General features: G+C 37.6%; 1 protein-coding gene across 4 annotated transcripts in view; it reads right to left on the bottom strand.

The window, feature by feature from the left end:
- Positions 1 to 10,259: 10,259 nt before the first annotated feature.
- LOC124159499 (glutamate receptor 1-like) overlaps positions 10,260 to 12,460 on the bottom strand; it is an 82,758-nt gene continuing 80,557 nt past the window's right edge. For all 4 annotated transcript variants that reach the window (XM_046535344.1, XM_046535343.1, XM_046535347.1 and 1 more), the window contains exons 18-20: positions 12,119 to 12,193; positions 11,745 to 11,816; positions 10,260 to 11,071 (exon numbers count right to left, since the gene is read on the bottom strand). In XM_046535344.1, the coding sequence (XP_046391300.1) occupies positions 11,796 to 11,816; positions 12,119 to 12,193 (96 nt within the window). In that variant the 3' untranslated portion in view covers positions 10,260 to 11,071; positions 11,745 to 11,795. The remainder of the gene's footprint in view (positions 11,072 to 11,744; positions 11,817 to 12,118; positions 12,194 to 12,460) is intronic.

Raw genomic sequence — 12,460 nt, 5'->3', positions numbered from 1 at the left:
TACCACGATCATTGTGGTATATGTATTTGGTTATTACGGTAGCAACTTCTAATTGTTAGTGTGAATGTTTGTTCCGTATTTATTTGATTGAATCATACTGTGAGGTTTATATTTATTCCCTATCGCAACTTTTCTTCCGAAGAAATTTCAGTTGGATATATTTCACTCTTAGTAATTCCGTTTATTCTTCCACCACTATACTACTGTTGACCAATTGTGTCAATCGATAGAGCATTCCTTCATTGACCCAGTCATAAGTGGATTAGTTGGCTATATTTAATTTTAGCAAGCCATATCCAAGGTTGTGTTATGTTGTAAGTCTTCTAGTTATATGTTCGAAAAATTCTCTTCTACTCTATGCTAATCATACTTGGGATCATTCTGTGGTCTACAATAACGATACGTAACTTACTTATGCCAAATGAAGTCGGCAGCAAGCAAATAAATGTAAGTGTGTGAAAATAGTTGGTGGTTCTGAATGGACTGGCCGATTATCGGTTCGTTTTTCGCGGAAATCATGAAAAAGTCATCTGTTTTGTCATATTCCATGGATATTTTTCGTTTTTACTTTGGTTTCGTGCAATACTTAAGTTCTTAATCTTAACCTTATCAGCATGCCATACTAATAAATTTTATTTTATCTGTTTTTGTTTTTAACCGTATTGCCATTCAGTCATGCCAGTGAAATATGATTTAAATGCCATAGTCAAGAGCATACGTGGGCATTTAACTCATAGATATGTAATTTATTTCATGTACATTCATTATCTGTATACAGTACCTTTTCATACATACCTATACAGTGCCTATGGTTTTAAATGAACTGGTGTAGTCAGAGGTATACTGGGGGTCTTACCCCAGGATATTTCGTAGATAGTGAGTTTTAAAGTTTTTTCTTTTAGCATTTTAGAAGAGTCACATAATCAACATTAGAACCCTGGAAACTCGACTCTTGATAAGTTCACTCTCCGGGGAAAATCAACTAGCCTGACACATCTTTTCCTCCCACCCATATCAAATGTTTGAGGGGGCTTAGGCCCCGTGGAGTTGGTGCCACTGAGTGTAGTTGTCGAAATGATTTTCCATTTGTGGTGATAGTTTATAGGACTTGGCTCCCAAATGCCTCTGTTCTCTGGGATCACGATACTCGCAAAAAAATATTTATGATTACGACAGGATTATTCTACTGACTACTTAACTCGATCCTAGTGGATTAATAGTTTTCTTGCCAACCCCTTTCAGTTGACCCTCTGTTCGCACAGAAGACTACCTATCAAGTGTTAGTTTAAGATAGGGATGCTGACCCAGTCAACTGACAACCTTATATAATCATGCTGTGATATGGAATTTTATTTTTTGTGACAAAATTCTGCCCATTGCCAGGGGAGGATCACCACCCCAGGCCATCCCATCCCCCCCAAAGCATATTCCTAGTTACACCACTGTTTGATTATACTTGTGATACATATCAGCCAATGGTAAACAGTGAATCATGTAGAGGCACATTAATAGCATTAGCGCGACTTCAATAAGCGAAGTTAATAAATTCATTGGGTCAATGAGTTGACAATGGATGTCTTGACATGGAATCAAGACATATTGTAATGAAATAAACTAATTTCTTAGTTCATTAATTAACGTACATATATGCCTGTATATAGCTATATATGATTTCAACCTCTGGTTATTGTCAAGCAAAAGTCTATTCATTGGAAAATGTCATCATGTGGGTGAATAAATTGAGTCTGAAGTCAGGGGTGGTAGCAGTGGCGCCGACTCCATGGGGCCTGAGGGGGCCCGAGCCCCCTCAAAGATTCGTTTGGGGGGGCGGAGCCCCCTCAATAATTCAAGAAAATAATTAAGTTATATTATGCTTTGTGAAATCACATAAATATATTTGTTATTTTTATTTCCCATGTTTGACGATAGTTACCTTTTAAAATAAATTCAACAATGTGTGTTGAAACAAATAATTATATGGTTAAGCAGGTTAACTGAATCAAGTGGTGTGAATCATGGTAGTGTTTCGGTGCTGCGACACACTTTGAATTTAACCTCTTCCCGGGGCAAGACCTCCGATATGGGCCCCCCCAATATTTTTTATAAGTCGGCGCCCCTGGGTGGTAGTTCCCTCAATGATGGTAGTACATTCCACCCTAAATCATTAATTCTTACCATCACTAACCTATTGCTAATTGCTACAAAAATATCACTAACTACTGATACTAAGTTTGCAGGCTCTCAAAATGGCATCACTCGCTATGATGATGACCTCTTGACTTAGCTCAGTTCCTTTACTAGGCAAGTTGGTACACCCACCAGGGGTGACAATGTACTTGACCTCCTAGTAGCGAATATTCTGAGTGTGTAATCAGAACCGGGGCCGGATATTAGTGACCACTCAAGGCACATAGTTCATAGCTCATGGTTCCACAAAGTCTCCGAAAGATAACCCATGTCAAGAAAAAGGGTCTATTTATTCCATAAGGTGGATTTGGAAGAGTTAAAGCAGCTCGTGTCGAAATAATTAACTGATTTCATGGATGCCATTCCTAGAAAAGCCTATTAATTACAGGTATCTCGTATTAAATCTATTTTACAGTACTATATGCAGTAATTACAATCTCGTACCATCTTTAATTGAAGGTAAGCTGATCTCACTTCCATTTTTTGCAAAATATTAGTACATATTATTTTCAGTTCGATAATGGTTCATCCAGATAGTCACAATCTGTAGCAATAGACCAGCGCAGTTTAAGAAGGAGTCTTGTGAAACTCAACTCACTCTCTTCATGCGTGATATCTCAGCTGTGGGTGACAGACATGTTCAAGTCAACACCATACTTTTAGACTTGAGAAAGGCATTCAATAAGGCTCTGCATTAGAAGCTGATTCAAAAGTTAGAAGCATATGGTATAGATACGCATGAAATATGGTCCTCAACACTCTCTTTTTGACGCTATTGACGAGGTTGTCTTCCTTCTTTGCCCCCTTCAGGTATTGGTGGAAGTCGATCGGTCTGCATATCTGCTGATGGTAAGTTGTCCAATGACTGCGTGGAGTGCAGCGTCGCCTCCAAGTGCAATATTCTCCTTGGCAAATACACAGCAATATCCGTAATTTCTGAATCTGAAACATCAGAATCCTCACCTGTGTCCATTTGCAGGCCTTCCTCAGGTGGCTCAATAACTATCCTTTCACTGTGGTACGTGTCACCTTCCTCCGATAAGGACAGTATCTCGTTGACCGACCATCGATGAGACCTAATAAATGAGAAAGTATATTTAACATGGTGACTAAACATGTTAATTCTAAAAGCTAAATCACTTAAAATAATGATGAATGGTAGAAAGAAAGTAAGTCTTTCACATATGTTCTTTCATAAAATGAGAATATTATGCATTGAATGATACTTACATTTTTAACAATTGTTCGGAAAACTTGACTAGACTTACGTGCTGACAGCATTGAGACAGGTAGATCTGTTATAGCAATATTTCACCACTGCTCCGTCGCTGTGGTACGTCTTCTCTTCTGATGGTATATGGCAGCCCCTATGGTGATTTCTGGGTGTGCAACAAAAATAATAAAAATCATTTACGAAAGAGATAGTTGAGAAGTTTTTAGATTGCCGATTCCTCCTCATGTCAGCTCCATGCATCAGAAGGCTCGATCTTGAATATAAATAACCAAGTTTTGGGTGACGTGACTTTATAGTTTCTTTATCAATGCTCAGCAAAGTTACTTATTTCCTACGCTGATTCCGGGCTTGTAATCTGGATATCATTGCCAGGTGAAAGTTTAACGAGAAGCATTGTATCCATTCCTTCTACCGTCGGCGACAAGGAATACAAGTGGTGGCTGGTGAAGCCGCTTTATATTGCAAGCATCTGAAACCCCATGCCTCTAGAAATCCAATACTGTTTCAATTTATTTTTCCAATGAAGGTAATTTGTCACTATTCAAATGAAAGTATAGACTACACTACCGAGAAAATACATTTTTGCCTATGTTTGCAATTGTTGTGCTCGTTTACACATGGCTGATCATGAATGGTCATATGGGTGATACGGCACCCACAGAAAAACACATTCACATGCTATAAATCTGTTTAAAAGAATAATATTCCTTATATATTTAAAATAAAACGGCGAAAAAATGGGTTCAGTTAAATGAATACTCAATAAGAAAACTAAATTTTCACATGACCTTCACGTGGCGATTTCTGAGCAGTTATTTACCAGCCATGTGTAAATGAGCACAATAATGTCAAAAATTATCAAAATCACTTGTATATCATTTAAAGGCTTTATTCTGTCAAATTTTGGAAAGAAATTAGGTACATAAACAACTAGCGAAAGAGTATTTATGAATTTTTAAAGTATGACGTATCTTGAGATTCGTGTAGGCCTTAATGGGTTACCTAATACTGTAGTGGTCTGGAAAACCAAAGGTTGGTGGTGAAAATCTTACTCCTGGAAATTTTCCCACGTGAATCTATGTGCAATTCAATTACCATTACAATAGGGTAGTTTCCTTCATCAAATAAAACGAAAGTCATTCATTGCGATTCGTTACCCACCATTACTGTATTCATAATACACAAATTATTTCGTTTTAGATATACCAGTTTAGACGAATGGCAATGGTCCATTTTTATCCTCATTTGAAAAGGGCCAGATTGGCGCCCATGCGATACCACTCCACGTGACGTCACAGGGACCTAGTTTCTATACGAAAAGATAGGAGTTATACATCGTCTGAGGTTACCAATGCATGCATGAGGCGCAGAGCTCAGGGAAACATGTCTTAATAATCACTTATTAAAACTGGCTAAGGTCAGAAAGTTTTCTTCATTTGATCATCATCATCATCATCATTGGTCAACAATCCTAGGATTGGTTTGACGCAGCTCTCCACTCTATTCTCCTTTCAGCTAATCTTTTCACACCTACGTATTTCTTCTCTTTCACATCTCTCTTCACTTGTTCCATATATTTTGTTCGAGGTCTTCCTTTTCCATTCTTACCTTCCACTTGTCCTTCGACGATTGTCTTCATCAGGCCATCATGTCTCAGGATGTGGCCTATAAGGTTGTTCCGTCTTCTTATTAAGGTTTTCATGAGGCTTCTCTTCTCTCCTACTCTTCTTAGGACTTCTTTGTTACTATCTCTGTTGATCCATTTGATTTTCATCATTCTTCTGTAGCACCACATTTCGAAGGCCTCTATCCTTGCTTTCTCCGCTGCGGTCATTGTCCATGCCTCACTTCCGTAAAGGAGTATACTCCAAATGTAGGATCTTATAAATTGTTTCTTTACTTCCATACTTAAGTTTCCTGCTGTAAGCAGGTCTCTCTTTTGGTGGAATGCTCTCTTCGCCTGGGCTATTCTGCTGATAATTTCTTTCTTACTTCTCCCGTCACTAGTTATCTTGCTTCCCAAATAACAGAATTCATCCACCTCTATCAGTTTTTGCTTCCCTATTTTAATGTTAGTCTTGACTTCTTCTCTTCTGCTGCATACTAAGATCTTGGTTTTCTTTGTGCTTATTTTCAGTTGATATCTACCCATTACCCTACCCATATTAACTAGAATATTTTTCAAATCCGTCTCTGTTTCTGCTATAATGGCTATGTCATCGGCAAATCTTAGCATGCTAATTTTTTCTCCATGAATATTCACTCCCAATGCATTTTCTTTGATTTCATTAATGGCTTTCTCAATGTAAACGTTGAAAATTACGGGTGACAATGTACAGCCTTGTTGCACTCCTTTCCTAATTCTTGCTTCTTCACAGCTGGGCCCTGATTTTATCACCGCTACTTGGTTTTTGTATAAACTGTGGATGATTCTTCTGTCATTATAAAGAACCCCGATTTCCTTTAGGATTCCGAGCATTGTGCTCCAATCCACGTTGTCAAATGCTTTCTCTAAGTCCACAAACGCAATGAACGTTGGCTTGTTCTTTTCCATTCTCTTCTCTATGAGCAGTCTTAGGGCCAATATTGCTTCTCTTGTGCCTTTGTTTTTTCTGAATCCAAATTGGTCCTCATCCAAGTACTCTTCTGCTTTTCGTTCTATTCTTCTATAGATGATCCTTGTCAGTATCTTCGACGCATGTGTAGTCAGGCTAATGGTCCTAAAATCTTCGCAGTTCTCCGCTCTTTTCTTCTTAGGGATAGGGATTATAATGTTTCTCTCAAAGTCCTCTGGTATCTCACCTGTCGAATACATTTCACTAATGATTTTGTATAGCTGGTTCAACGTCTTCTCTCCTGAATTTTTAATTAGTTCTGCAGGAATGTCATCAATGCCAGACGCTTTATTTATCCTGAGGTCTCTTACAGCCGCATAAAATTCCGATCTTAAAATTGGGGCTCCCATGTCATCGGCATCCACTTCCCTCTCGTTTTCGATAGCATTCCTTCTGAGGCTGCTTCCATTGTACAAATCTTCCAGATATTCCTTCCATCTCTTCCCTTTTTCTTCGTTTTCAATCATTAGTTCTCCGTTTTTGTCCCTAAGGGTATTACATCTTACGCACCTTTCCTTAAAGTGGTTCCTCACTATCCTATAGGCGGCCTCTACTTTTCCGTGCTTAAGATTGTTTTGCACGTCTTCACAAATACTTTTCCTCCACATTTCTCTAGCCTTCCGCGCTTTACGACATATTTCATTCCTTATTCTCTTGTAACTATTCTGTCCTTCCTCTGTTTTGGCAGCCTTGTATTTTCTTCTTTCTTCAATGAGATCTAATACTTCCTGCGTGATCCATGGTTTTTTCATAAAGACTCTTCTTTTACCAAGAACTTCCTCAGCTGCTGCCTGCAGCCCACTTCTAATGGTTTTCCAGCTCTCTTCCATTGGTTTGTTGGTCGTATCCTCTCCTATTTTATTTTCTACAGCCTCTTTAAAAGCCAGTTGATGCTGAACCTCCCTCAATTTTTCAACCTGCCATATGTTTTTCACGGCTTTCTTCAACTTTTTAAATTTAAGGTGGCATTTCATCATAACTAAATTATGGTCACTATCGACATCTGCCCCTGGATAACTTTTGCAGTCCTTCACCTGGTTCCTGAATCTTTGTTTCACTAGAATGTAGTCGATTTGGAATCTTCTAAGGTCTCCTGGCATCTTCCACGTGTATCTTCTTCGCAGGGGATTTTTGAATAAAGTGTTGGTAACCACTAGTCTGTGCTCCGTGCAGAATTCAAGTAGCCTTTCTCCTCTTTCATTTCGGTTACCTAACCCATATTTCCCAGTTATTATTACTTTAACGGTCGACCCACCATCCGCAACCCGGTGGACGCACTCGGTGGCTTTAAGCTCAGCCGTGAGCTTCATTTGATAAGGTATTAATAATCCTTATTTAAGCCAAGCGCTACCAGCCAGCAGGGTACTCAGCTACCTGCTAGCAGCCTGCGTCGTATCAGCGCTCAACTCGCCTCAAGGTCACCTCACAAGGCGGCAGCGGGAACCAGAAATACGCCACATGAAGAGATTTCCCGACATTCATACTTACGCGTTGCGTTTTCGCGCGCTAGAAAATTTTCACTTTTCATTTAATCGCGAAAAATAGATATCGTCATTTAAAAATCTAAAATCGTGAAATACGTACTCCAGGAGTACGAGTAGGAGTACTCCAGGATCTTTCGATTTAGGCAATAAAAAAATAATAGGAAACCACCCTATTCCCTATGCACATATACACATGGGCGTACCAATAATCAAAACTGGGGGGTGGGGGGGGGCAAAACTAACTGTGGTTGTTCAAGTTGTAACTTTTTTGCAGAGAAATGTTAATGAAACCAAAATTGTAAGGAAATTATGACAGTAATTTATTGGTTTTTACAATTATCTGCTAGAAAAAATAATGATTTTTATTATTGCTCCATGTCTTATACTAAAATCATTTTTCTTCATAAGGAAAATTTGTTTATAACTAAATTTATTTTTACTTCTGGGGGGGGGGGGCAGTTGCCCTTCCCTGCTGCGTACGCCCATGCATATATATTACAATAAATGAGTTAGAAGCTTAAGTCTTGTGCAGATCCCTTAAGAGAATTTCCCTGTGCGAAATTGTCTTTCTGAGAAGAATCGCAGGTTTGGTGAAACCAACACTGTTTCAAAAAGGAATATTTGAAAAAAGGTTTCATAGAGGCTACTTTGAACAGGTTGGATTTTTGTTAAGGGACCCCAAGGTTCATTGCTTCACTCATCCTTGCAGGCAGTTGTGTAAGCTCTAAGGAAGTGTCAGGAACTCTTGAGATAGTTTATCTTTTAAATCATATCGTCAATAAGTATTTGAAAAGATCTCTTTTTTCTTCTGGATGAATCCAGAAAACAGGGATTCCTACAAAGTTACTCACAGAATTTAAAATGATGATCACAAAGCTGATGTGGTGGAACTCTACTGTTCTGTAATTGATAAAAGAATGGGCCGGTTGGGGAAGTAACTAAGAAGAAAATTCAGCACTATGTTTTGTGGAATGTTCACAGCTCAACTCAGCAAAATTTAGACAGTGCCTATTTCTTATCTTGGGTTTTTACAAAGAAATTTTACCTTTCATATTTGAGCATTTGACTTTTCAAGGCTACTTTTGCACCTCTTGGAGGTGGCACGTGGGTGAAAAGGCACATTTACATGCTATGAATGTCAGAAAGATTACTTTCACTACCAAAGATGGTGTATGCTACCTTTCTTCTACAGTGGAAAAACCCACTGGCAATGAAGTAATACACTCTCACCAACCACTCTGCTTTTTTCCTTTCTTTTAAATTCCCTAATTTTTCCCAATCCACTGGATAGGAGAAAAAGTGCTCAAGAGACCCAGAAATAAATTCTCTGGGGACTGAAAGGATGCAATGAAGGATCTGGCTTGAAAAGGGCTTTAGGAAACCAATGCATATTAGTATTGCAGTGAAATGAATGAACTCCATCCAAATCAGGTCTCCTCTTGTCTTTTCCCTACTTACAAATAAGAGAAGGATACTTGCAAGCACATGATGTTGATGTGAGAGCCCCTAGAGTTGCAGAGATCTGTTGGGCAGGAGAGTTGATTTATAAAAGTTGGACACAGGAGTGAGTGACATCATCAACTTATCTTCAAAAAGGTTAAAGTGGCCAAATTTTCACTTTGAAATGCGTAAGAAGTAGGCATTGCATGGAAAAATGAAAAAATGTGGGTTTCTTTAGTTTTTGAAGTTTATCACGATTAAAAGGAAAATTGGGGCTTGAGCCTTTTCTCCAGCTGCTATGGGATCCCGTGAAAACAGGGCCGGCCTTAGGGCAGGGCGACCGCCCCGGGCCCTGCACTTTTTCGTTCGTGAAAAAAAAATTAAAATATACGATAGTTTTGAATCAAGGTATCATAACGGCGTAATTACGAAGTCTGAATTTGGGAGGGGAACACATACTTAGCCAGAGAGTGGTAGGGATTCAAAATGCTCGAGTTTGTAGATGGGGTATAGAGTTTAATATTTTAAGTGAAGGGCCCCGCACTGAAGATTCGCCCCTAGCCCCGCACCTGCTAGGGCTGGCCCTGTGTGAAGATATTATTTATACCTGCATTTACCTTGGTCATGTGGATGACAAGACACCCTCAGTAGACATACTATGACATTCTGAACAGTAAATTTCACCACCAAAGATGGTGGCTAATTTTCTTCCACAGTAGAAACACTGATAATGAAGTAATACACTCTCACCACCTACTCTGCTTTTATCCTTTCCCTTAAATTTAATTTATCCCATGTTGAAATAATACTTGCTATTATCCAAAATTATATGTAATAACCATGGAAAATTGCAAGCATTACTTCAATATGGAAAAAATACACTCTGTCATGCTTGAATCTTCATATTTTATTTTTCCCAATCCAGTGAGTTGGAGGAAAAGTACTCACAATGACCAATAAATGAGTTTTAAGATACAGAAGGGATGAAATAAAGAAGAAAATGAAGGATCTGGCTTGGAATGTCAGAAATGTGGGGATAGATATAAGATGAAGTCTATACCTCGAGGAGTTCTTATACTTGAGCATGCATGCTTCTCACACAGGAGGTGAATCAATTTGTAGTGGTGCCACTTGTTCCATGGCATACATTCAAACAGATGAGAAACCCAAGTGATGACCATGACGAGACATTGCCCTGGAGTGCGCTTAATATTGTGCAATAGCCATTTATACTTGTCACTTTTATGAAATAGATCATGAGAGAATGGTCCTTTATGACATAAAGTAATCAGACAAATGTGGAATTTGATTTTTTTAATTAAAACCATACACAGTCACATAACACTCTACACAATATGGTCATGGTACATAAATTTACAAAATTTATTTAAATTTGATCAAAATCAATTATGTACATTCAAATAGTTGTCACAATCATGCAGAAGTAATGCACATCAATAAGCTTTCAAGTTTAGATCCTCGAGGTTCATTGAGGAACTTAATGGGAAGCTTACAAAAAGGAATAATATAATTTCTTTTTAATAAATAATCATACAGGTATTTTACACAGAGGACTATGTTACAGACTCAACTTGTAAGTATGCTTTGGTATAAAAATGGATATGAATGAGGAATGGTATCTAAGGAAGAAACCACTTTCTTAAACTAAAACTTGCCAAGACCACATTTATTGCACATGATTTTCATTTCCTATGCAACACCAAGGAAAATGCCATCAGCAGTATGAGGCTGCAGGATTAATTTTTACGACGTCTATTAATTTCAATGCGAGTGGTTTTCCCCTAAGAATTTCATAGTTTCATTGTTGCTCATTCCTTGCGGCCATTGAAAAATGACCGAGATTTAAAATGGGGAAATTAATTTAAGGAAGTAATGCATGTGAAATTACTCTCTGTTCTCAGATATTTCTCACAAAAGATACCTCCACTGAAAGTCCAAATGCACAGGCTCACTGATTCACCAAAGGGCCCAGAATTTGTTCGCATCGGAAGCATGTTGTACAAAATAGTCATTTTCTTCACATTGTTTGCTATGGGTGAAAACTATTCTGGGTGCGAGCAGATGGAGCATGGTTCATCCAAATGGCAGGCCTGAAATTAAGTATTGATTAGCAAACCTAAAGTATAAAAAATTATTATATTAAAATGTTGAAAAATTTCATGGGAGGGTTTGTAATATTCTTAGTCAATGATAAGGAAATGGACACTTTGAAATTAAAATTAATGCTTTCAGCTTATGTACATCATTAAGAAGGAAATATTTCATTGATTTTCATAGAAAGGCTGCAGATTATCATGATTAATAGAGGTTCAATTAGTACATCATAATTTAGAATTCAATACATATAGCCCATCGAATTACTGGGGAAAAAAAAGCAAACGAAAACCACTGGGGTGCATAGCACCTGAAAGAGAGCCAAGAACTTTCACATTCCAGGCAGTAGCTCAGATTTAGGAAACTATATTATGATAGCACTAGGGAAAATTATATTAACATCTTTATATGCTATAGTTCAGTAGAGGGTACAATGGACCTGACTTTTCACGGAAAAATGAAATCGCAAGGTTTTTTTTATGTTTTCAATAAATGGCTAGAATTGGAATGATTAATAATTCCTTGCATACTGTAGAACTAAGCCAAATTCTCCATTTTCTGCTAACGTTAACAAACATTTAAAACAATGAATTTAGATTACAACTGGTATTGTTATAAAACCGGTACAGGAAAAGAGATACATTAGTCCACCAGTATTTTCATACTCACAAATATCAGTTGTTATGAACTCTCCCAATTTTCTGTCATTCAACGATTTCGCTAGGATGGATCCCCAAAGAGCTGAAATAAAATTTGAATTTGATTTCAAATCTACACATGGAATTGATCTACAATCTCAATTTCCAGGTACATATAATGTCTTAATATCCTGACATGCTCACAGAAAAAATTGACGAATTTTCAAAAATTTCATTGAAGATGTCTGTAGATATGCAAGCCTATGTATTACTGTTGCATTAAGCCTAGGATTAAAATTTATTTTATTAAATAAAATTTTTTCTATCCAAGCATTAATTCCTCTTTCTGCATGCATATATCATGGCATTAATTCAAATTATTAATATTTATTACTAAATATTTACCCTTCCATTATCGTAATCTCTCCCTCCCCCAATAGTCAGTCTCGCCTTGGCCTTCATTGCATCTGACAGTGGTATCTAAAAAGGATTTTTCATCATATATATTAATATCACATTTGGATGATATTAAATTCCATCAAAGAGTTTTACATTTGAAAAGGAATTTTTAGTTTTAATAGAATGACTAGAATACAGTGGAAATGTAGAACTAGATTGGAAGCTTCCAAAGACAAAATCAGATAACGAAGGGAAACATTGATATAAAACAAGCAATGGCTAAGGCTGGGCATTTCTGTGGTCAGCACAGTGAAATCATCAAGTGGACAACATGTGAATAAAAGTAAA

This window comes from Ischnura elegans, chromosome 5 (assembly GCF_921293095.1).
Source record: "Ischnura elegans chromosome 5, ioIscEleg1.1, whole genome shotgun sequence".
NCBI lineage: Eukaryota > Metazoa > Arthropoda > Insecta > Odonata > Coenagrionidae > Ischnura > Ischnura elegans.
The sequence above is the reverse complement of the archived record's forward strand: the minus strand, read 5'-3'. Positions and strand labels throughout refer to the sequence as shown.